This window comes from Helianthus annuus, chromosome 16 (genome assembly GCF_002127325.2).
Source record: "Helianthus annuus cultivar XRQ/B chromosome 16, HanXRQr2.0-SUNRISE, whole genome shotgun sequence".
NCBI classification, from domain to species: domain Eukaryota; kingdom Viridiplantae; phylum Streptophyta; class Magnoliopsida; order Asterales; family Asteraceae; genus Helianthus; species Helianthus annuus.
The window spans coordinates 203,416,760-203,442,525 of record NC_035448.2 but is presented as its reverse complement, the minus strand read 5'-3'; the positions used below and the strand labels follow the sequence as shown (position 1 = coordinate 203,442,525).

Below are 25,766 nucleotides of genomic sequence, written 5' to 3'. Positions count from 1 at the left end.
ACTAAAATCATATTATCGATTAGGTATCTATCACCCATTTCCTATGAAATAAAGTATTGCTTTCTTTAGTGATGGTAATAAAAAAATCAAAATTTTTGTTACTGTTCATGAAGAGATTGAATACATATGTACTAGTAGGTTTGCCCCCCCCCCCCCGCTATGCGCCGGTAACTCAGTTATTATCAGTTCGGTTGGGTTCGTTTCAATACCGACACTCGCTATAGTAACTGAAAGAGAAAATTAAAGAAATAAAGTCGCGATATGCTCAGAAGGATATCGACACATCTTTTATATCAATCAAAAACCTTAAAAACGAATACTGGTTCCTAATATTGCCGATATCGGTACCAATATTATTTGGTCGAAATCGATTAGATGCGTCACATATCGAGACTCGTATAGTTTACAATAAAAATACATTTTTAATATTGTTATCGGCACTCGTATAATATACAATACAAAAAAATATGTTGTTTTGAATAAAAAAAAGTAAATACTATACATCGTCGGTTCCGGTTCTATTTAGTACTATAATAGCGGCAGGATATCCATTTTCATGAAAAACTGTACCACAATGTTTAAAAAGTATAGTTATATAGTTTGATTAAAAAAACTAACATGAGCAAGGTATTAAAAAAATAAACTAAATAGTAAATAATCTTTCATAAAAAAACTCAAAAAGAATATTTAAAAAATTCAAAATACTATTCGTCACCAAATTAAATTAATATGTACTAGTTTTTTTATATCGCGCCTTGCGCTGAAATCGAGCAAATGATAATGTAAAACAAACGTGATTTGAAAATAAAGCTTGTTGTTTGAAAAGTCGAACCATTAAAACGATTTAGTTTATCATCGTACCGTTTTATAATACCAAATAAATACTTTATTTTGAGTATAACCTCGTTTTTAACAAAACTTATAACGGAATGTCAGGGAAAGAAATCAAGCACAACTACGCACTTGAGTTTTTAGAAAAAAGTTATAAACGTAACTTATTAAAAAATATCAAATTAATCGATAAATTAATGTATGTTCAAAAAAAGAAAAAAAAACAATTATTAAAAAATGGTAAAGGAAATATATGTTTAAAAAAAGAAAAATACGTTACTAAAAGTAAATATAATACTAAACTATTATATTATAATATATTAAATAATAAAATAATAAAAAATATATATTATTATAAAAATAAATTTACTATTCATCATCCCTCGAAAACAATATATATAATTCTCGCAGGTATAATTCAATTTAATTATATATTTATGTTAAAAATTTGTTATTTTTTAAAAACCTCATTTCCTTTTTAAGTAACTGAAAGGAAGGAGCGACTCCATTGGGGTTTCTGAGGGTGGCCGGGGCACTCAACAGGTAGGGGTCTGTGGGTAAGGTATCCGTACGGTAACATCACTAGCACTCCCTAGGGTAGGCCATGCGGGTTCCGGTTACGGGTTTACCTACTAGCGTTATGGTCGTGTAAAGGTTTGAGGCTTGGGGCGTTTAAGGTTGTGTGGAGTAAAAAAGTGGGGTTTAATTATGGTTTTAGAGTACTTGTAGATAGACGCTGCCAGTGTTTGTAATTCTAGGGTTCCTTGGGTGGAGAATTGACAAGGCTATACAGAATTAATCAGGGCTAGGGTAATACCCTTAAGACCATGTGTAGTGATAGGTGAGTTTCAAGCCCCTCCCTTGTGCATGATCCGACATGTAGCAACCAAAGGGCATTATTGGGCTTGAAGTTAAAAAGGGTGTAGTGGCATAATGCCTCATGCAATGATTATCCAATTATTTTTTTAATTTTTTAAAATTAAAAAAAATATTATTTTATTAAATAAATAAAAATTATATTACCACTAATTAAAATGCTAAAAATTAAAGAAAAAAAAATGCAAAATCCATATCTGAAGTCCGTATTTGTTGCCTACACATTTGAGCTAAGAGTAACGCATCTCCTTGAAGGTGATCGATTGGTTTGGATAGAAACTCGATATCTTTCTCCATTTGCCTCGCCTCTTGTAATGCGAAAAACTTTTTGTTTTCGGCGTTTCTTTGTTGCATTGTTTCCAAACGCCTATGGCCAAGGTATCGTATGTCTTGAAGTCATCGAATCATCTCTTGAAAATCTTGTTTCATTTCGACCCCCGCCGAAGATGACTCCGCCCTATCCCCCCCCCTTTTCCTACTTCTTCTATCGGGCAGTCGGGGCAACTCCACTTCCTTATCTTCGTCATCCTCATTAATATTAATAGGACTATTTAAATTGACCTTTCAATCATCGGATGTGGGTGTTTCCGAATCAAAAGAAGATGAGGTTTGGACCGTTTTGCCTTACGCCTACTACTAGACGTCATGGTCAGTACGTTCAACCATTTAGGACTTCCACGTAGAAGCTCCCAACACTTCATGTACGTGAATACCCCTCTCATTACGTTGAACTCCTCCAACGCTTTATTTAATATATCCGCATCGCTTCGATCGCTACCCCAATTATCCTTCGTGTGTTGGAAAACTTCCTGAAAAGCATGGACTTTAGAATTTATATCGCTCCATTTCTTGATAATGAATCTTTGTCCCGATATTCACCTTTACCCATCTCCTTAAATAAAGTTTCTCAAATTTTTATCCAAAATACAGGTAGCGTTTGATAGTTGGCTAATAAAAAATACCACATATATATTATTATACTTTTAAAAAAAATAGTCCAAAAATAAAAATAAAAACTACTTTAAAAATGAATACAACTTATAAAAATAAATACTACTAAAAAAATAACGCTTACCAACATCCGGATCCTCAGAGATGTCGAGCCACGCCCGTGCTAACATATAACCCTCGTCTTTGTTCCAAGCTAGATAGCTTCTTTTCGCACGTAGAGCTTTAGTATATTTTTTATGGGAGCGTTTTCACGTTGAGAACCACCTTTGGCTTTGGGCACCGGTTATGTCTCTAGCACCGTGTCGATCTCGGGCTCGCCTTCTTTTTGAGAACCGCTCATGGTTATGTTCACATTCGATGCGAAACTGTGTGGACCTTGAAAGTATTGGGGGGCATGTTAAGTAGTTGCGTGTACGCCATCATATTCGGGTCCATATCTTGGTAATTGTATGATGGTAGCGGTTGGTTGGTTTTCGGACGATATGAATTTGGGTTGTTAGGTCGAGACAAAACACCGAAAGGAGGGGTGGAATGTATGCATATTTTTTTTTTTTTTATAAAAAGTAATAAAGATGGTTAAAAGATTGAGAGAAAGGTGTATAAAACAGGGTTGAGGTGGGGCTTTTATAAGTAAAAAATGAAATGTAAAAAATGAATTTTTTTTTATTGAACACTGAGTAATGGTCGAAAATCTCGAACATATCAAATTTTCCAACGCGTTTTGGAGAAAAAAAAAGTTCAAGTCAAGCCCAACAACGGGTGGTGTAACTGTCTCTTCCTCCCTCCATAAGTGTTCTAACATTTTTTTTTTAACGGCTAACTGCTTTTCACGTGTAAACCCACCCTTTCGGAGCTATGTCCAAAGACCGACTACTCGACCATCGCAAGAAAGCGTAGCACACCCCTGATGCGCGGGAACCCCGTGGAATGGGAAAACCCTCAACCCCCGTTAGACTCGAACCCGGGATGAATCCCGGACCAAGCCTTCACCCGAATGTCTTACCCTGCAGCAGCCAGGAATCGAACCGACGCCTCTAATAGAGACAACCAGCCGACCCACCAGCTAAGATAGAGATTGTTGACATAAGTGTTCTAACATAAGTATTTGTGAATTGGGTTTGAGAATTATGAATAAAATAGTTTTTTTCTCGAAAGAAAATAACCACAATTGTCTTTTTCGGTATTAAATAGGTGGTTGGGAGTTTGTTAGGTGTCATGCTAATGTAAATTATTACTTTACTAGTGCTAATACCCGCGAATTTCGCGGTGTTGAGAAATGATATGTTTCAATCTAAAACTGACATGAACCCATTTAGCGTAAATCCAAACCCAAAAATTACATGTTCGGTTCGTATCGTGTCGAAAATTTGTGACATGAATGTACCAAAATTTGTGACATATTTCAACTTCAATAAATATATAAATTTCATTTTCATAACTTCTGATTTTAACAATCTCATTCAATGTTGGTATTCAACTCTAACCACTACAAATTAAAGCAGATAAAATAAATCCCAAAATGTCTGTTGTTTGTTACATCCATCAAATTACTTCCATTTCTAGAGTTTTGATACAAACTCGTACACATTAAAACCTTCATTACCGCCATGCTTCAACCTCCCACCACTATCCAACCCTAAACCCATCCAAAACATGAACATAGCAAAAACAAAGCTTCTAGCTTCCTGGTGCTAAAATTTTGTCTTTTCCTCCAAGATCTGGAAACCTTACCAAGCTATCTACGGCAATTCCATTTCTAAGAACAATGACCCTGGATGAAAACCAATACTCAAACAAATAGTCTTATAATAAAGCTGACCAGAATAATACTAATACGACACATGTCAGTGTTTTGATTCCTAGTTTTGTGACAAAAACAGATTGTTTTGCATGACAGTCGAAATTTATAAAACCATATTGCAAGGATAGTTAAATACAACATATGCCAGTGTTTTATATATAAATAGACCTCTGCATCTATTTCAGTAAAGTTGACATCTAGATGATTGATGCAAGAGACTTTGAATGCTTGTCAATTTTGACCCATTACTTGATCCACCTATTTATTATGTTGGCCAGTGAGTACCTCAATGAAATACAGGACAATTATTGAAATGAATTAAAACATAACTGAAAAAAGAGAGTTGAACTTACAGTAGCTCCATTTCTTTGCTTCACCAACTTCCTACAACAGCTTCAGCAATGATAGTACCTATTGTCATTGGTTCAAAGTGAAGATTTAAACAAATAGTTTATCAAAAACTTATGTATATATGTAATGAAAGCAAATCTCACATCACAATCCAATAATAATTAACGCTTCAAAACGCGTGAAGTTGAAACTCATATTACCTTAACCATTCAAGAGCCATTAAAATCACCAATTAGATGATGACAAATTGACAATGGCTAGTTAACAAAACCAATAAATTGATTATAGTTCAATCTAATCTTCAAATACCTCCTTAAAAAAATAACATGTTTTAGTAGCATAAGATTTCTTTAAAAACAAACTATAATAAAGTTGACCTAGTTCAGTATAGCCAAGGTCTTTAGCAGATTTAACAACTTCACTGAATGGTTTTCCATTTTCTACCTCACTCATTACATAGCCCAAAGTAGCAATATTTGGCTCCAAAAAGAGATGTTAAAATATTCATTCATTTTGTCGGTAATCACAGCTAGAGCAATCCTAACAAATGTAAGTTATTAGTTGTTTAAGTTTCATTACCACTCAAGTCCACAACTATTTGAGTAACTTCATCTTTGGATGAAATAAATACGGTTTAATGATGCTATAACAGGGAGGCCAGCACCAACCTAATTACCATATAAAAGAGAAAATGCAGGTAAAGGATAGGAGATGTTTATCAACAGTCAGCCACATTAGGGGTACAGGTTGAAACAGGTCAATTTTTAGTATGGTTGGAACAGGTTGTGCTGGTTGACCCGCAAACCTTTTTCTTAATCTATTTTATATATATATTTTATTTTTAAAATCAGTGTGTTATTTATGATTATAAAAGAAATATTATAAAAATAATAATATCATGTTTGAAGAAACTATTAGGGGGTTGTATGCGTGAGAATTTACTGGGTATATTTGTTTTTTTGTATAAATTAAAAATATATACACCGGACGAATTTCAACATGTTTGATTCATTTAACCCATTTAATCCCTTCTAGCTTAAAATGTTATTGACCCGTTTAAGCTAAAACATAACCTAAATAGATACATTCATAAGTAAACGGGTCAACATTGCCAAGACTAATTATGAAGGATAATCAGTTATAGGACACAAAATAGCACTACTTACAGTTGATTCATGCCTAATGCGACGTGGATGTAAGAACAAATGCTCTAATTCTACTTGCAAAAGACAAAATTCAATAGCCAGCTGGTTGCTTTGACCAGTTCTCATTTCATACTCGTTGGTCAATGTCAAGGGGCAATATATTAATGAACAAAAAAGTTCAAAATGCTAATAGACCCATTCCCATTGAAGCATTAAGAGGTTTCTTATTGGCAAGCACAGTGTAGCATCCCAATTTTACTATAACTTTGTTATTTGGGAGTAACTTGTCTATAGAAAAACAAACCAAAACCGCCCTTCTGTTATGTAGGCAAGTAAGAGAAACCTCAAACATTCAACATTAGGGATGAGCTCGGTACTAACTGGTACCGAAAATCCCCAAAAACCGGTACCGGTACTGAAAAGGTCAAAAGTTACCAAATGGGTATCGAAAATGTATCGGTTCAGTAAAATCGGTACCGGTACACGGTACCATTTGCACATCCCTATTCTACATGGGCAAACAAAGCTTACCTGTGTCTGGTTTTTAAAAACGTCGTCTCTCCAATAGGGTTTGGCTGTAAAAAACTCCAACAGGGCTAGGCTGTAAAAAAATCCAAAAATTATGTTTCAAATTCTATAAAAACAAAATTGAAAATAATGAACATACTTTCTAGCATTGTGTCCTTTTGGATAAGTTTCTAGATTTTTAGATTGCCGCAGGGTCTTTGGTGCAATGCTGCTTCCATGTTCAGATAAAGAAGCCTCTTCTAGTCCAGAAAATATGATATCAGCAACAACAATTGACACATCCGCAGCAGTAAAATCACGACCCATACGGTCAGAAACACCACCTGGAAGAAACAAAATCAATATTTCAAACTTAATTACAAAAGAAATGAACAAAATAGTTGAGTCACGAATAATTAATCTTGTAGACGACGATAACTTCTTTGTACATGGGAAACGAGTGGTGATCTCACCCATTATATAATAAGGGAGAGACTATACGGTGATCTCTATAGAGCTTTTGAAATCACTCCATCAAAATCTTAGTTAAACTTACAATAACTAAATGAAATAAGTATCCCAGTTACAGATAAACATGTGTATTGCATCTTCAACATCGACATTGCAAGATCCCACCTTCAAACATCTCATTTTTGGCAATATCTTAATCTTCTTGGTTTGCATAACTCCTGAAAACAATAGAACCATTTCATCGAACTTGAAGAGAATCATGTGATTGTAATTACATTTGGTTATGAATACCAGGTAGTTTCCTGCCAAATAGAGCTCTGCAACTGCTACCAAAACCTACGAAACATGAAGAAATTTAAAACAAAACATCCAAAATTAGGGTTCCGATAAATGAGGTAAACGAAGCACTACCCATCAAAGCTAGAATTTTATACCCAAATCTTTCAGGAAACAAAGCAATACCCATCAAGCTGGATTTACAAACACAAATCTTACAGCAAACAAAGCAAATACCCATCAAAGCTGGATTATTACAACCCAGTTCAAAATATTTAACTAAACCCTAAATGTGATTGAAGATGAAGACATACATGCTATGCACCGAAGTGACGATTGAAGCAACATGGAGTCGAGCAGTGATGACGGGTCGTCTATGGGTTGTTTGGTGGTTCGTCGATCACTAATCAGTCCTTACCCACTGGTTACTAATATTAAACATATTAAATATTAAACATGAACATACTGATTCAAATCACAAAAAGGATCAAACATGTTTAAAATTAATAGAATAAAACAACAACCATGTACACTGATTCGAAAATACAACACCCTGTTAAAAGTTTTAGATTAATAGACCTTTCACAAACTGGCACGCAAGAAACAATGATATTTATGGTGATATCAGCGTCTCTTTCGATGTGATTTTGTTTGTAATTTTTAAAAGCATAGTAAAACTAAGACAAATTTTCATGTTTTTCACTTCATGATGTTGAAAATGAAATGCTACATGCCTACAGAAGTAAAGATAATCACCCTAGAAGATTAGTATATTCTCAATATCCTTGTTCTTGGCATCATACATTGACCAAAAAAGTCAACACAATAAACCATAAATTAGAAGTTGATAAATATATAATGTTGAAGATTTTTTTTAGCCCATATAAAATCAATATAATAATGAAATAAGCGTACAAACGAACCTCGGATCTGAAACTTTAACAAAATCTGAGGTTTTTGCAAGCTCCAAACCATTGCCTCTGCCCTTCAAAGTCATAAAAGAAGCTGGAACAGCTCCGGTTGCCATTGTTGCAAATAAAATCCCACAATCTCTACAATCATGAATAGTAAACCGAGAAAGGTTCTTTAATGTAGCTTCAGTGGGGTGGAATAGTAAGCAAGTGTATATCATATATATTTATCACTATTAACATAAAGAAAAAAGGATGTGCTCACCATTATAGGTACCCAAGCATTTAAAATCAGTTTTTTATTAGATAGCATAGATAAATTATCTCACTTGTGATAAACCGGCACAAGTTGACCAGATTCATTTTGAATTAATGCTCACCATAGTTATATCTAACCCGGTATACCAATATCAACCCCTAGAAGAGTGAACCTTGCCCTAGTCAAATAAATTGCTTACAACTCGCACCTGTGAAAGGAACCAAAATTGTAAACCTGGAGAAAGTGTCACTCTAATAAATACATACTACAAATTACAAACTTGATAAAGTAATAAAAAGTACCCATACATAGCTGCCACCATGATTGATGAAAGCATACCAAATGATCTATAAAAAAGAAAATAATCATGATAAAATAAAAAACTAACTTATATTCGAATCAGAAGACTATAAATCAAAATAACACAACGCATCAACAACTAATCAACCAAAAAAAAACCTAAATCGCACATCAAATCGGATGGACCAAAAAACCCTAAATCGTACATCAAAATCATTAGCTGAACAAAACTAACCATAAACATTAGGAATGTACCTTATGAGAATCATGGTGGCAGGGTTTGAATGCAGATTTGTGCTTTAAAGTTTTGAGATTTAGGGTGGGTTTGCCTTCATCTTATTGATGGCTAATTGAGAAACCATGGCGGCTCTGCATAAGGAAAATGGCAAAGTTGAGCAACTGTGGTGTAGAGATGGCGAGGCCAGATCGTTGCACCCTCGATTGGAGAGGATGACATATGAATAAGGCGAAACTATTAGATTGTAGTAATACCTGCAGATAGGAGATTTCAATACTATCAGATGCTGAAGATGCACCATAAATGATGTCTTCCAGAGCCCGAAGCAAAATCCACTCTTAGATGCATCATCCTTGACTAACTTGCCAAGCGTATACGTTTTTCCGGTTCCTGTTTGACCATAAGCCATAATCGTTCCGTTATACCCATTTAACACACCCTGCAGAAATCAATTCACAATAGTGTAAGAACGAATTAGATATAGTACTGCAATTTCCAAACATGAAGTATGCAAAAGTCAAGCGATTCCCACTTACCTCAACTACAGGTTTTGCTACTACCTCATAAACTCGTTTTTGAGAAGCATATTCTGTAAATACTTCATCAAATCTGTAAGACTCAGAAATCAAGTTATCTTTCCTAAGTTTCAACTTCTTAAGCTGCATGAGGGAACTTATCTAAGACGTTAATCACAATTCAGATAAGCAGGTGTGTTATGGTCTTTGATAAAGAAAATTGGGGAAATGGTCTATTATTCTAGATTATATCGTGTTCGCCTCTGGTTGAGGTTCAACTCAATAAAAAAATAAGCATCAACAGAATCTCCTCTGTGTTTTTTTGGTCTCAGTCTGATATCAACTCTAACTACTGATATGCTTCTTCGAATCAATCAGCCCGTTCAAGTATATAATAGTCGGATTAAGGCATAATAATCGAAAAAAATATCCAAATTAATAATCTTTTTTTTTAATGGCAACAATCAGGTACATAAGATCAACTCAAACGATTTGAAAGAAACAAATCCCTAAATACGTTCTGTTTAGATTTTTTGATTTTCCATAGAATAAAAAAGAAAATCTCAAATATCAAATTCAAAATCGGAATAATAGATAAATCCGTACCTTGGTGTCGACCACATTTAACTGTTAGAAAAGAAAAGCGATCGAAGATCAAGAAACCCTGGGCTATAACAAATAAAAATCCAATAAATCAAAGGTTAAAAGGAAGACTGAATGTTAAAAGAATGATAAAATCATCATGGTTAATTCGAGATCTAACCTTGATTTGAAGACGTCTGAAGATCCCAGTGCGAATCGAGATGGAGCGTCGATGGAGGAGCAGGGAATCTAGGGTTTGATCCTGGATCGTAGCAAAGAAGAGGAGGTATCGCACATGGACCCTAGATTGTGAAGGACGTAATCGCCGTTTGGGGAGAACGTGAGGTATATGAAAGAAAAGAGCCGGGTTATAACATTATATATGCTGCGAATTCTGACCCGTTTTATGAGATGGATAGTCCATAGCGGATACATCAAAGGGAATTGTTGTGAGTTTTGGCGGGAAAATAGAGAATTGAGGCCCTAGATGGATGCCATGTGTCCCCTAATTAAGGCTTTTATTAGGTTGTATAGATGAATGGTTTATTTCAAAGAATTAATGCCGTATACTAAGGTCACTGGGGGTGAAGCGTTGAACTTCTGTGATGGTCTTTTTTCACGAGTGATGTACCACCGACACCATAATGTATAGCGCGTGCAATATTCCACACGTGGATTTTATCACGCCGTGGAAAATGGAAATTGTGAGGGAATATGGGGGTTTATTTTTGGGTGTTGTGAGTGATAGACAATGCCACTAAAAAGGTTGTGAGTGATGGAAAAATTGTTGATGACATAGTCGAACTTAATTGGGTGCTTGTGAGTGATGGAATTCTATCACTAGTGACCACCCTCACCCCCTAATACTTTGTGAAAGGTTTATTGCAGATAGTTAATACCTTTTTATTATATAGAGAAAAGTTTAGATAAAATTGTGAACGGCTCATTTCAAATATTTTTTTGAACGGCTGATTTTTAGAAGAGTAAGGTATTATAAAAATCGATTTTAATATATAAATTGACTTAGTGTAATAGTGAAGGAGAGAAACCTTTTTTTAATATTTTTTTCTCATCTTATTAAGCATGCATTCTTATTGCAAAATTTAAAAAAAATTGTGTAAATAACACTAGTAGAGTAACTTATAAGTATCCTAGAGTAATAATACATGAATTTTTTCTTTTTTTTTTGTTCTTTACATTTTGTAACTAAACATCTTAAGTAGATTGGGAAAAATTAAATATATGTATATATATACATAGGAATTGGGTAAAATAAGAACCATCTAAAGTTGTGAGAACCGTAGGAACCAATATAAGTCATTGATCAAAAGTCTTTTAATGGATGAGATTAAAAGACAATAGAGTAGTTGTAATCATTGTGCTTTAATTAATGAGTTTTTGTTTTTAGTGGGATAAAGGTAAATTGGTATTTTTACTATGGTTTTCAATGATTGGTATCATTAATGTTTGCGATTTAATTATATATTATTATTATTTTGTAACATGTTGGTGCATTAGGTTGTTGTAACATGTGCTTATATTGTGTTTTAGGTTTTGGCTTTTGTACTTTCATTATATATATATATATATATATATATATATATATATATATATATATATATAAAATTTGCAACATATCTATGCATTATGGTTTGTAACATAATGCTTAGTGGGTTGTACCCCTAAAGACAAATTCATATCTATGTATTATTGTTTGTAGCATAATTCTTAGTGGGTTGTACCACTAAATACAAATTTGTATTTCATTTAAATGTATTATGGTTTATAATATAATTCTTAGTGGGTTGTACCACTAAATACAAATTTGTATTTCATTTAAAACTATAAATAATTTTACGAGTTAACACGGCGTAACGTGCGTGTGTGGTTAAACGTTTTTACGTCGTCTATTGTTTCCCGTTTCACAGGTTCATCGTAACGCTCGGGTCCTAGATCGACTTAGTTATTTTTTATATGTTTTACGTTTCGGTTTAATTTTTCGCATTAACACGCTGCAACTTCAGTGTGGATGGTCGCTGGTAGTAGTGTGGCATTGATGTTCGCCCCCGCCGCAACGCGGGGGTACTTAATACTAGTTAATGTTATTTTTTAAACATGCAGTAAGAAAATTTTATAGTGAACTAGTTGGTTGCACCCGCACTCCGCTGCTGGGGCTTCCCAACTTTGAACAAATTTTAAATGGAAACGTAGATGCAATCATAACGTGAATGGTGTGAATTTGGTTGATATTTGTTTGGTTCGTTACGGTATCAACATTTGCTGTCACAACCAAAAGAGAGAAAAAAACAAAGTCATGATATGACCAAAAGGATATCGACACGTATTTTACATTCATTGAAACAATAAAAATGAATATCGATAACGGTACCCAACTTGTGATATGACTAAAAGGATATCAACACGTATTTTATATACTCAAAAACTATAAAAACCGAATACCAGTATCGATACCGACGTTGTTCAATCGATATCAACGCGGTTCATTTCGTTACCCGTAGAATACCAGGAATTTATAAAATAAACGAACGTAAGTTATTTAAAGTATAAAATTGCGATTAAAACAAAAAAAAAACAAAAGGACAACAAATTAAAAGAAAAAAAAAGAAAAGGACAAAATAAAAACACTGTAGCAAACAAAAACATAAACAATAAAACCGAATACCAATATCGATACTAACGTTGTTCGGTCAATATCAACATGGTTCATTTCGTTACCCATACACTATCAGGAATTTATAAAATACGTAAATTATTTAAAGTGTAAAGTTATGATTAAAAAAACAAAAGGACAACAAATTAAAAGAAAAGAAAAGAAAAAAAGGACAAAATAAAAACACTAGGATATCGACACGTGTTTTATATCATCAAAAACTATAAAAACCGAATACCAATATCGATACCGACGTTGTTCAATCGATATCAACGCGGTTCATTTCGTTACCCGTACAATACCAGGAATTTATAAAATAAACGAACGTAAGTTATTTAAAGTATAAAGTTGCGATTAAAACAAAAAAAAAAAAAAACAAAAGGACAACAAATCAAAAGAAAAAAAAAAGAAAAGGACAAAATAAAAACACTGTAGCAAACAAAAACAATAAAAACCGAATACCTGTATCGATACCGACGTTGTTCGGTCGATATCAACACGGTTCATTTTGTTACCCATATAATATCAGGAATTTATAAAATACGTAAATTATTTAAAGTATAAAGTTATGATTAAAAAAAAACAAAAGGACAACAATTTAAAAGAAAAAAAAAGACAAAATAAAAACACTGTAGCAAACATGGTATAACATTTGATATATATAGTAATCAGAAAAAATTAATGTGATTTAGTTTTGTACTGTATATTTTTTTTTTTTTTGAGCTTCTTGCTCAGTCTGAGAATCAAGAGATTTGAAATATAAATAAATTACAAATAACATTGTCAGTAAATCACCAAAAAAATAAACTAAAATAAATTATAAAATAAACTAAAATAAATAAAGCGAAGTCATATTTTTCGTTTCTTATAAATGATAGTTTACACCTCCATCGTATGAGATCTGTATGGACACAACACAAAAGTTATAAAAATCGCAAAATTTTTACGCCCCCCATTGCAATTTTTTTACGCCCCGGTTGCGAAAAGATTTTCACACCGCTGTTAAAAAAAGTTAAACCTTTTTTATACCACGGTTGTAAACTTTTTTTAAACCGCGGTTGTAAACTTTTCTAAGCCGTGGCTGTAAACTTTTTTTGGCACCCCGGTTGTAAATTTTTTACGCCACTTTTAAAAAAAATTAAACCTTTTTTTACACCGTGGTCGTAAACTTTTCATACACAGTTTTTTCGTGTATAGTTTTTTACGGGTGACGTAAAGTTTTTAAGTAAAGTTTAAAAAAAATTTACAGGTTTTTTTTAGCCTTTCATACACAGTTTTTTACTTGTATAGTTTTTACGGGTAGCGTAAAGTTTTTAAGTAAAGTTTTAAAAAAGTTTTTTACAGGTTTTTTAGCTTTTCATCACAGTTTTTTCGTACGTGAACCATCTAAAAAATAGTTTTTCGCACGGTGTCGTGTTTTAAAACGTTGCTATTTTTACATGGGGCGTAAAAAAATTTGAGTAAAGTTTTAAAGTTTTTAAGTAAAAACATTTTAAACTTTTTTACGCCTTAGCTGTAAACTTTTTTTTACGTCCCCGGTTGAAACCTTTTTTACATCCCGATTAAAAACTTTTTTACGCAACTGTTAAAAAAATTTAAACATTTTTTACACCACGGTTGTAACTCATACGTAAAAAATATTTTTTTACGTGTCGGTGTAAATATTTTTTACACGCGTTGTAAAAAAACATTCACAGGTGTAAAAATAAGGTTTCTTTTTTTTTTTTTTGCAATGACGTAAAAAAACATTTACAAGCGTAAAAATCCAGAATTTTTTTTACGGTTGTGAAAAAACATTCACAAGTGTAACAATCCGGAATTTACATGTGGTTTGCAACAAGTTTTTGCGCACGGTGTCGCGTGTGAACTTTTTACGGATGTAAACTTTTTACATCCCCGTTGTAAAAATCTTACAGGTGGCGTAAAAGGTTTGCAACAATGTTTTTACGGGTGGCGTAAAAGGTTTCGACAAACTTTTTACACCCCCGCTGCAAAATTTTTACGCACGTGTTAAAAAAAATTAAACCTTTTTTACGTCCCCAGTTGTAAACTTTTTTTAAGCCGCGATTGTTTAACTAGGCGTATGTATCTAAGTTTTGAAAAAAATTTACGTAAGGCGTCACTTGTTTTAGTAGGCGTCGATTGCGAAAATTTTGCACATGGCGTAAATGTTGCAAATTATTTACATACTGGTTGAAAACTATGTTATAGACTAACTTTACGCCCCTGTTAAAAGAATTTTTAACTTTTTTTACGCCCCAGTTGTAATTTTTTTTACGCCCCGGTTGTAAATTTTTTTTACGTGCGATGTAAAAAAAATTCACAAGTGTGTTTATTACAAAAAAATGAGATTTGAACCGAAAATTACCAATTGGATTGCCCCCGTTTCTTATTCCTCCAAACTAGCACCACCACCGGTTGATATGTGACTCATCTTGTCAGCTAGTCCAACTTTCTCAACCGTTGCAACCGAATCACCGCCTCCAATGATGGTTGTAACATACTTCCTACTAAGCTCTGTTAGCTTCTTTGCAATAGCCTTAATCACATTAACTACCTCAAATTTCAGTCATTAACATGTGAAAAGAACTGATTTATAATTTTACATATGTATATATGTGTTTATGTACGTACCTCTGTGCCTACGGCAAATTTGCCAAACTCGAACACACCTATGATCCGATATCCAATCCCATCCATCCATCCATCTGGAATACTAGATGCTGGAACAACTTGTATACATATTGAACATACAAACATATAGTCGTATATTAAATATTATCTTGACTGTAGGCCAAGTTCCGATAAAAGGCGGTAGGATATAATAGAAAAATCAGTACACGAGTAAAACTAACCTATGAAAAGGATCTCTGTCACACTCCAACCGATGGTGGAAACATCAGGATGTGACACTAAGCGACGAGATTGCTCGAGAGAATCCATAACACTAAGATTGCGACAATAATAATTAATTTCTTTTCATGGCAAAACTAATGTCATATAAAGTTAATTACAAATAGTTCAAATGAGAGATGAAATAGATTGATAATAGTTTAGGCGTGTATCTAAAGTAGCCTAATCTTGATTCGAGATAACCTCCGTCCCGTGAATAGATGTCCACGAGAGTTTGTTAGTATGGCAAAACACTTATATATAGGAAGTACCAGCGACGTATCCACCATGCTTTGACCACACCACCTCCGTCTTGTGAATAGATGTCCCACTTTGTTGACATGGTTAAGACGCTTATATATAGGATCTGCATGCACCTACCAAAATAATCTCGTGTGCACCCGTGATTAGTTTGGTCCTTGCATGATTATCGTAACTTATTCTAAAGGTGCATAGTCAGGGCAAAACACATTATATCGTGATATACTATATAGTGCTTAGTAATAGAATCTGTGTGTGAGCCTAGGCTAAGTGTGAGGATAAGAGAGGGAGAGAGAGAGTCGGGGATCATACCATTAACTACGTCGTTTTGCACCTGGTCGGTGTTGATGTTGAAGACTCTTGCCTGGGCTATGGTTGCTGTTGGAGCTTCTGCTGCTGGTGCTACGGGTTGTGTCAGCGGTGCTGGAAGTGCTAGTATGCCTTGTTGTCGCGGCCCTGTGCGGCAGTGGTTGGTGAAGTGACCAAACAGTTGCAATTTGTGCAATAGCAGTAGTTGGCTCCAGCCTGGTGGTGATAAGTACATCTCTGACATAGGGGAAGAGTTCCAGTGTAATTACGCCTTGGGTAAGGTGCAACTGTTTGGAGTGGTTCAGGGTTTAAAACTGTTTGGAGTGGTGCTGTTACTGAGCAATTAAAACTCGAGCGCTTCCTCTTGCGGCTAGTGTTGTCGGTGTCTTGTGGTAGTGCGGCGTCATCGGATGATTCGGTGGTGGCTTGGTTAGCCTTCTTGGTTGAATTCTTGGAGAAGAATCCAACCAAGATTCGCTTGTCGTTGATCTCTGCGGCCAAGAGATAGGCTTCTTTGATGGTAGCCGGTCTTGCAGCTTCGACAAAATCGCCTACACACTCAGGCAAGGCATGTATGTACTTCTTTATGGCCTTTTCGGGAGTGTCGACTTGGCTTGGGCAAATGATGCTAAGCTATTTGAACCTTGCTGTAAGGCCGGCGTTGTCTCCTTCAACTTTCTTGATATCCCAAAATTCGTTTTCTAGCTTCTGGACCTCGTAGGGAGGGCAGTACTCTTTCTTCCTGAGCTCCTTCAGCTCATCCCAGGAGAGCACGTAGGATGCATCGTTCCCACGTTTGTTACGCTCGGCTGTCCACCAGTTGAGGGCTCTTGAGTGAAATACTCCTGTAGCGCATGTGGTACGAAAATGCTCGGGGCACCCACTCTGACGGAGGGTAACCTCGATAGCATCGAACCACTGAAGCATTTGAGATACACCTTTGTCGCCGGTGAAGACCATCGGGCCACAAGCTTTGAACTGTTTGTAGGAGAAAGTAGACTTTGGTGCATCGATCTTAGAGTCTTCCGATGTATGAGAATTGCTGAGAGATTGAACCTGCGTGACGATTTGAGGAATAACCTTGGCCACGAGCGAGGAGATCCTGTTATCGGCGTTTCTTCTGGCTTGATGTCGCGAGTTGGAAGCGTTCGAAGACATCTAGATAAAGAGATTGGAATGAGATTCGTTCATAATGATTTTGAAATTGCGATGCAATTTAGCGCGTTAAAACTTGTCATAGTTGATATAGTAATATGTATTCACATAGGAGACACGAAATTCCTAGGTTCTCACGCATTCACGTAAGCACATGTAATCACATACTATATATGTATATATATAGCGTGAGGACGCATTTAAGAGAGAGTTGTTAGAATTAAGTTTTGGTGCGGATATTTAGCTCTTGTTTTAGATTGCGATGGCTGTGCGAGTTGTGCATATATTTGGAAAGCGAAAAACGGTAAAACGAGAAATTGATAAAGCGTAAAATCTCCAATTCGAAAACACATAACATGACAAAATTCGATGATGCGTAAAATCGGCGATTGCAGGCTTAAAATTGATAGAGCGTCCTGGGATTTGAGACAGCGACTACCTAAAGTGATTCGACCATTCGCATGAGTACGGGTGCACGCTTTGGCCTAATACGTAAATGCTCTTACCGCATTGCGGCTAACGACACTACCCTTCTGGTTACTACGCGTCCCGCGTCATTGAAACAACCAAGATTTTGGTGAGATTTGTAAAACGTTGAGTGGGTCGAGTTATCAAGATTCAGGTTTCACCCCTAACTCAATAACTTCGAATCCCTGATCATGGTTTCCCTCCCGAACCTATCAGGAGGTTTCCACCGGATAGAATGGGAAATCGTTCATTAAGATGTGGATATCACTCCTAACTTAACGGAGAATTTCATGCTTAGACGAAATACGCGGATTGAGTGGCCTTATCGAGAGTTCTTGGTTTTCACACCTAATCTCGACACATCCACTCGTTTGTGTTGTATGAGTATCTTCGCAGCTTCGTGGGTTGTGTCCAAGTCTTAGGAAAGACTTTGTATTGTATTTTAAGTCCAAAGAAACGAGAAGAGAAAGCAAGGCAGGGAGAATAAAGTTTTAATCGGATAACAAGGATAAGCACATAGTTTCCTACTATAGACTAGGCAATTTACTTAATTCCCTATAGTTATGGCTCTGATACCAATCTGTCACACCCCAACCGATGGCGGAAACATCGAGATGTGACACTAAGCGACGAGATTACTCGAGAGAATCCATAACATTAAGATTGCGACAATAATAATTAATTTCTTTTCATGGCAAAACTAATGTCATACAAAGTCAATTACAAATAGTTCAAATGAGAGATACAATAGATTGATAATAGTCTAGGCGTGTATCTAAAGTAGCCTAATCTTGATTCGAGATAACCGACGATTAACCTGCAACATACGTTAAAATAATGTCAATACAAAAAAAATGTATTGGCGAGTATACAGGTTTGACATAGTAGTAAAATAGGTAAAAGCGTTGCGAACTTCTACATACATAAACGAGTTGAAAGTGTTGTTGAACCGCTTGTTTGATTGTGTGGCTTTCGCCTCCGGATCAAGGGCACGTAGGCGGTGAATCGGGTTGAAAGTGAAAGTTGCCAAAAAGTGGTGGAATGCTCTCGAAACCAATTCACTTGAGTGAGACAGAGGAGAGTGGAATTTCGTGTGTAGGGGTGAAATCCGTAAATATACGAAGGAACGCCAAAAGCGAAGGTAGCTCTTTGGGTCCCTACCGACGCTGGGGTGCGAAAGCATGGGGAGCGAACAGGATTAGATACCCTGGTAGTCCATGCCGTAAAAATATACTAACTAGACAATCACTCAAGCTAAGTCCCGAGATGACTGCGAAGGAGAGGTGTGAAGCCCTTAACTAGACCCCGTCGGGTGTGAGTCGAACTATAGTACCATACTAGCTAAGGGGGAATGTCACACCCCCAAAATCCACTCGCGGAGTATCACCGCTTGGAGGCGTGACTGACCAGGATCAAGCCACCAATCATATTGAACAATATATATATAAATGTAATTCAATCAAACCAATATGAAAGGTGTTCAAAACATAAGTATAATATTAACGTTTAGCGGAAGCATCAAAATAAACCCAACATAAGTATAAGTATGTAATGTCATAAGCGTTTAACAAAACATTCACGATTCACGATTCTTGTCCACAACGAACGCGCCTCCCAGTGCAAGCTCCAAGTGTACCTAACGACCTACAAGGCATGTAACAGAGAGTCAACAACTAGTTGAGCGAGTTCACAGTGGGTTGTTTAGTAATAGTGTTCATCTCGTAAAACGTTTGCTTGTTTAGTAACCCATATATCGTTTATGATTTCATCGCGGCCCTCCAGGCATGTTTGCGAAGATTAGTGGGGGTTTCCCATGTGTTGTAGACTAGTTTTATTTGTATCGCGGCCCTCCAGGCATGTGTGCGAAGTTTAGTATCAGTATCGCGGCCATTCCAGGCATGTGTGCGAAGATCAGTATCAGTATCGTGGCCATACAGGCATGTGCGAAGAGTAGTGGGGGCTTCCCCATGTATTACTAGTCTAGCAGTATCTATAAGTGACCTTTCCCCACCGAGGTCAGTAATCCATAATTCCCAATAACAACGTAAGTACAGATAATCATCCAATCCCATTCCCTACCCCGGGAATCCCATGCCTTGGTAAGAGTGTGAACTCACCTTGGTTTGCTCGGTATGCTAAGGTATGTGCTCACAGTTAATCAATCACATCCTAAAGTACGCACGTATACATAATCAGTTTGTATGTCACGAAGTTCACGTACAAGCACAATCATAATGGACATCATATCAAAGATCACCAAGTAGCACATAACACGTGTTCAAGTTCATTCAAGTTATGTTTAACATTTAACGGCAGTTAACTAACTGGGTTAATTCTTAACAGAATTAAGTTAAGTTATTGTGCAGTTTGATCACTCGACGAAACACCCCTTGTTTCGTCGTATTTACCCTTGGCGAAACACATCTGTTTCGCCGTATTAGCCCATGACGAAATTCATCTGTTCCGCCATAACTACCCTCGGCGAAACACCCTCTGTTTCGCCGTGTCTGATTCGTGGTGACCTATGTTGACGAAACACATCCGTGTTTCGTTGACATCTGCGTTTCGTAAATACACATGTTTCCTAGTATAACAGTTACATGCAGAAAACCCTAACTGCCGTCATCATTCACAACCGTCACCTACTATCATCAAGCATCATTGTACAGCAACCATTACACAGAAATCATACGGTGTTCAGCAAATCATCGGTTTTCATTGATTACTAATCATTGCATAATCATAATCATGTGCTAATCCTAAACCATCTAGCATGTATGTTGGCCTTTACCATAAAGCATAATCATAGGTTTATCAACAGCAAGCAATCCAAATCTCGATGCACAGGAATTGTAATCGATGGAACATATTCAAGTAATATCAATTAATCATCAATATGAACACAAACGCTATATAATATCAAACCTCATCGTTTTCCAGCAAAACAGTTAGCAACGGATATAAATCAAACAATTACGCAAAGCTTAAACACTAACTGATGTGCATTAGGTGTAATATATTTTTGATGTATATTTTAAGCCCTTTTTACACTTTTAGCCAAGTTTTAAATTTATAAAACACGATATTTACCAACACTAAACACACATATAGGCAAGTGCACCCATCATGGACGTAGTATAGTGTTGGTAAGATACCGAGGTCGTCCAAGGACACAAGAGCTTTTAGTACCGGTTTATCCTCAACGTCTAATCAAATCAAAAAGTTAGAAAAGATTTTTAAACTAAGAAAATAAAAACTAACTAAATGCTGAAAAATAAAAATAAAATAAAAACAGATAGACAAGATGAATCACTTGGATCCGACTCGTGTATTAGTATAACCTTGATTATTTTCGCACTTTTGCATTTGTTTAAGAGATTATTTTAGTTATTGTAGTAGGCCCCTCTTTTGAAGGCGACGTTACCCTCAACCCAGTAGTTTGAGTCAGCAAGGATACAATCCTAAAGGGTTGGATTATTGGAAGATAATGAATTAAGTTATTAATGCAAATTATGGTAGGCCCCGCTTTTGGCGGTGACGTTACCCTCGACTAAGTAGTCTGAGTCAGCAGGGATACAGTCCTAAATAGCCGGGTTATAGTATTAATAGTAGTTAACTTATGAGGGGGTCAAAGAGTTTGGATCCCCGCCATCCAATACCTATGGGTATTGAAGGAGATCCTACTAAATTTGACCCAGGTCCCTTGCAGGACCTCTAAACGCTGAACAAGGGCAAGACCCTTACCAAACCGTTCCCTTAACCCCCGACCAGGTAGCCAACATACCTCCATATAGACCGTGGAGATATGAATGGTGAAAATCTTTTATTTTATATAGACAGTAAAATAATGCCAAGACACCACGGAAAAACGATAAGGAAAGATCACCTTCAACATAAGTAACTAGTTATTAAAGTCATTAATACAAAACCAAATAAAAAGTGCAAAAGATTAAAAATAAAAAGTATTATACCAAACACTTGTCTTCACCAAGTGATGTAAGAGACTTAGGCAAACATGGCCTTGATTGTCAAGAACTCTTACGATCAATCTTGGATCCCGAGACGACTCACACACTCTATGATGGACAATGGATGATGGTGGTGGATGATGGTGTTGTGATGGTGGTGGGTGGTGGATGAAGTGTGAGAGAGGTGGTGTGCCAAGGGATGAGTTGAAATGAAGCCAAGCACTCCTATTTATAGGCTGAACAGAAGGCTGGGCACGGCCCCGTGTCCGCTGGACACGCCCCCGTGCCTGTCTGACACTCTCTCTCTTCATTAATTGTAATTCGCAATTACAATTAATGCGCCTGCTGTACTTTTGCCACACCCTCGTGCTCACTGGACACGACCCCGTGGTGGGCAATAGAAGCTTCTATAGGTTTGTCTTTTCGTCTTTTCTGCTGCTTCTTGGGCACGGCCTCGTGCTGGCTGAGCACGGGGCGTGTTCAGTCTTCTGACTTCTCTATTTTGCTTGGGAGGATGCCGTTGAGGGGTAGGGCAATCCACTTTTGTTCCTTTTCTTGTATTTATGTTAGATTTAGCTGTCTTTTTGCTTCTTTTGTGAATTTGAGCTCATTTCATCCTGAAAATACAAAAGGAAGACAAAAACACTCTTTTTCCAACATTAGTACTCAAAAAGGGTTAGTTTTATGCCTCATTTGATGTAATTTATATGTTGCATTTTACACACATCAAATACCCCCACACTTGAACTTTTGCTTGTCCTCAAGCAAAACTCTTTAATATGTGGCTTACACTCCCAAATGGAATGGGTAGAAGAGAAGGTTTTGGCTTGTCATAGAGTGTTGTGAATCCAAGATTTTTTTGGGTTTTGTTTTTATTTATTTACAATCCTATACGTTATGATTTATTTAGAACGTTTCATAGGATAAATTACTTATTTGGGCATAACATGCCTTTTTAAAATTCCATTTATATACAAGTTCACATACCTCACGGGAGAAATCACTCACACTCGGCCGAAGGTGTATTTTTAGTGAATCACTCGAGAGCGGCATGGAACTTATTCCTACCATAAGCTTGCCAAGCAATCAATCCTCCTCCTTTTTAACTTGTTACCTTTGTAAATATCAAGAGGACTTTTCGAGTATAGGCTTGGGCTAAAGGTGGGTGAATGGGTTTGTAGAAAAGGGCGAAAAGCGTAAAAAGCATCGGTTTTCATAAAACACTTTGTTTTAGTGACTTTTTATTTTGAAGTATTTTTCCAAACAAGTTTTTTGTTTTGAGAGCTTTGTTTGTTTATTTATAACTTCATCATTCATTTTTTTTTTCGATCGTCACACGAAAACCGAGCTTGTTACTAAAATAAAGGGTAAAAATAAAAAGGGTTTTTGGTGGATAAAAAGGTTTTAGGGTAAAGAAATGAAAGGTTTAGGCTCAAAGGGGTTAACTAGGGGGATTTTTGGGTAGGTGGTAAAAAAAATGAAAAATAATGGTGTAGAAAGAAAAATGGTTAGTCCTAATGCCTCCATCATTTACTTACTTGGGTTTAAGTTGGTAAGGACCGGAATGAATCGTCGTGGCAAGTTCTAGAGTCGTAAGAACCAAGCGGCTATTCACACAAGAAACGAAAAATGAGCATTTAGTCTAAAGATGTAAATTTGTATGCTCAATAAAGGCTCAAAACTCACTTTTGTGGGAATGGGTTTTTCTATGTGATCAAGTATATATAATCAAATTTTAACCAAGCTTGTCATGCCTTTTCATAATTTTCTTATGTCGGTTCTTATTATCACGACGCTCTCGGTTGTAAATTTGTAAAAATATAACCTTGTTAATCTTAGGATTCCTAACTTAAACTTTAGACAAGTAAAAAAAATGAAAATTTTTGAAAAAAATTTGGGGTGTTTAGCGGTTCCAATAGAGTTTTGTGTAAGGCTTGTTATTAGGACTTGCAAATTTCAAGATTTTAGCATCCCCCCACACTTAATTTACACATTGTCCTCAATGTGTCCCAAAAATAAATTTTTAGGTTGATTGGATGTGTAATATGGTGTTAAAAGCAAAGATTTATGTTACTGGCAGTCTGGACATGGCCCCGTGGGGACCAGACACGGCCCCGTGTTCAGGTGCCAGTAATGAAAATTAAAGAAAAGAAACAGAAGCCTGGACACGGGGGGCGTGTCTGGTGAACACGGCCCATGTCCAGTTACCTGAACTGGGCATTTTTCTGCAGGGGGTTCAGCACGGGGCCGTGTTGGTTGGACACGACCCGTGTTGAACCTTCTGTAATGGAGAAATTGATGTCGTGTTGCCTTGTTCTTGTGTATGGGGTCATTTTTCTCGTTCCCCTTTTCATCCCTTACCACCACGAGTGTGTTTTATTTATTATGAACCATCCAATCCTTAAAACCATCGTTCCATTTAGTCAATAGAGAAATACATATAATTCCTAAATAAAATAAAATTAAAACTTAACTAACTAGGTCAAGAGGTACAGGAGGTTATCATAAAGGGTTCTACTTTTTAAGAAAATTTCGAGAATAGTCTCCCGATATAGTAGGACCTTCGGCCGATGGTTCCCTAGATGTCGTTTAAAGCCATTCTTCTATCTCCCTTGGAAGGAAGAAGGCGGCTTCATTTTCCTCAGCAACTTGTGGCTGAGGGGGAACATTCACCGGGATTCCTTGCACCACCCTTTGCGGACTCTCAGGGTGCATGGCGTACCATTCGGCCGGAATGATGACTTCGGGCACCACGTTCCACGCCCTTTGGGTTATCACAGGCACTAAGGGCGGGGAGGCGAGAAGGTTTAACCTCTGGTGCAAGAGGTTCACCTCTCGGAGACAACCCTCCAGTCCCACCGTCAGATGGTTGATACGGTCCACCAACGCTTCCTCCTCTCCCGTCATTTCGTCAATAGCCTCCCTTAGGGCGTAAACATAGTTTACACGAGAGTCTTCTGCTGTTGATGATCTCCTCCCTTGTCGGTTACTTCTTGAAGATGATCCGCTTGTTTTGCTTGCCATTTTCAGTGAAAGAAACCGAAGAAAGCTAAATTTTCACAAAACAGTGCCTCGGACACGGCCCCGTGCTGGCTGAGCACGGCCCTGTGTCCATTTGTCTGCAGGATTTTAGGCTAAGGAGTTTTGGAGTTTTAAATTATTTTCATGGTTTTTAACTGTGTTTTAAGCTTAGATAATTTAAAACAAAGTTATACAACTAACTTTAAACAAGAATCCTTAGCAAATAATCTTACAAACTTCACATAGAGGGTTGGAATCATGGAGTTTCCAAGCTTCCATGGAGGAAATGTTGAAAAAATTTTGAAAGAAGAGGAAATGAATAAAAGAGGAAGGGACAAGATGGTCCTTGGGAACCTTCTTTTAGCACTTACCTAGGATGGTATGAGTGAAGATCACAGGAATCTCTGTCTATTGAAGTGGTAAAAAATGGGCAGGAATCAGGCTGCATTTAAAGAAAACAACAGCGCACTGGACACGACCCCGTGTTCGCTGGACACGGCCCCGTGTGCAGAGGAAATCCTGACACATTTTGTCCGTATTCTGACAAAATCAGCAGAGAATCTTTTAGGTGAGCATGGGGGCGTGTTGACCTGGACACGGCCCCGTGTCTGGCGGCTGTCTTATGGAGTTTTGTTACTTCTAAGGATTTCGTTGATATTGGGTGGTTCCTTACTGGTTGGGACAACCCCAAAGTGCCTAAGATACCTTAATTATCCTAGACTAAGGCGAGAACGCAAGAGGTTGTCGGTGAGGGTAATTCCTATTTTCATTCTAGGTGGACAAGTCCAACCCTTTCCCGGGCTCTCGTTAAAGAAGGTGTATGCCGAATCGCTCAGGTCTATGTATGCACCGAACGAAGTCGATGGAGAGTCCTTCACGGCACAATCGACACAGGGACGACTATCATCCAAGTCTTCGCTAGGTATGAAGGTATTTTTTGGAGCAACGAGGTTGTCGGAATGCGGTTCCAACATTTCTTCATGGTCATCGTCTTGGGGCGGATCAAT

General features: G+C 36.7%; 1 protein-coding gene across 33 annotated transcripts; it reads right to left on the bottom strand.

Annotated features, from left to right (window-relative positions):
- Window positions 1-4,145: 4,145 nt before the first annotated feature.
- LOC110915579 lies at window positions 4,146-10,349 on the bottom strand. Of its 33 annotated transcripts, XR_004883495.1 has the most exons (16): window positions 10,196-10,349; window positions 10,039-10,101; window positions 9,454-9,526; window positions 9,172-9,356; window positions 8,935-9,048; window positions 8,682-8,726; window positions 8,501-8,587; window positions 8,133-8,261; window positions 7,524-7,637; window positions 7,345-7,403; window positions 7,225-7,269; window positions 7,099-7,131; window positions 6,623-6,806; window positions 6,487-6,556; window positions 4,813-4,870; window positions 4,146-4,429 (listed from the first exon to the last, which is right to left on the bottom strand). XR_004883495.1 is itself a non-coding variant. In XM_035985113.1 (6 exons), the coding sequence occupies exons 2-5, from the start codon at window positions 7,106-7,108 to the stop codon at window positions 4,844-4,846; spliced, it is 291 nt and encodes a 96-aa protein (XP_035841006.1). In that variant the 5' UTR covers window positions 7,109-7,151; window positions 7,225-7,269; the 3' UTR covers window positions 4,146-4,429; window positions 4,813-4,843. The 33 variants fall into 33 exon arrangements, 5 of the variants coding, with proteins under 5 accessions (XP_035841006.1, XP_035841003.1, XP_035841004.1 ...); XR_004883490.1 differs by having other exon boundaries at window positions 6,623-7,151; window positions 7,345-7,423; XR_004883489.1 differs by having other exon boundaries at window positions 6,623-7,151.
- Between the last annotated feature and the right edge of the window lie 15,417 nt (window positions 10,350-25,766).

Bases quoted from the DNA above. Each gene is read 5' to 3' on its own strand.
- LOC110915579 (XM_035985110.1), bottom strand. From the start codon at position 6,939: ATGGGTGAGATCACCACTCGTTTCCCATGTACAAAGAAGTTATCGTCG. The intron at 6,557-6,622 runs GTATGTTCATTA...ATTTTTTTACAG, and splicing joins AAAGGACACAATGCTAGAAA to CCTAGCCCTGTTGGAGTTTT. The intron at 4,871-6,486 runs GTAAGCTTTGTT...CAATGACAATAG, and splicing joins TTTTTAAAAACCAGACACAG to GTACTATCATTGCTGAAGCT.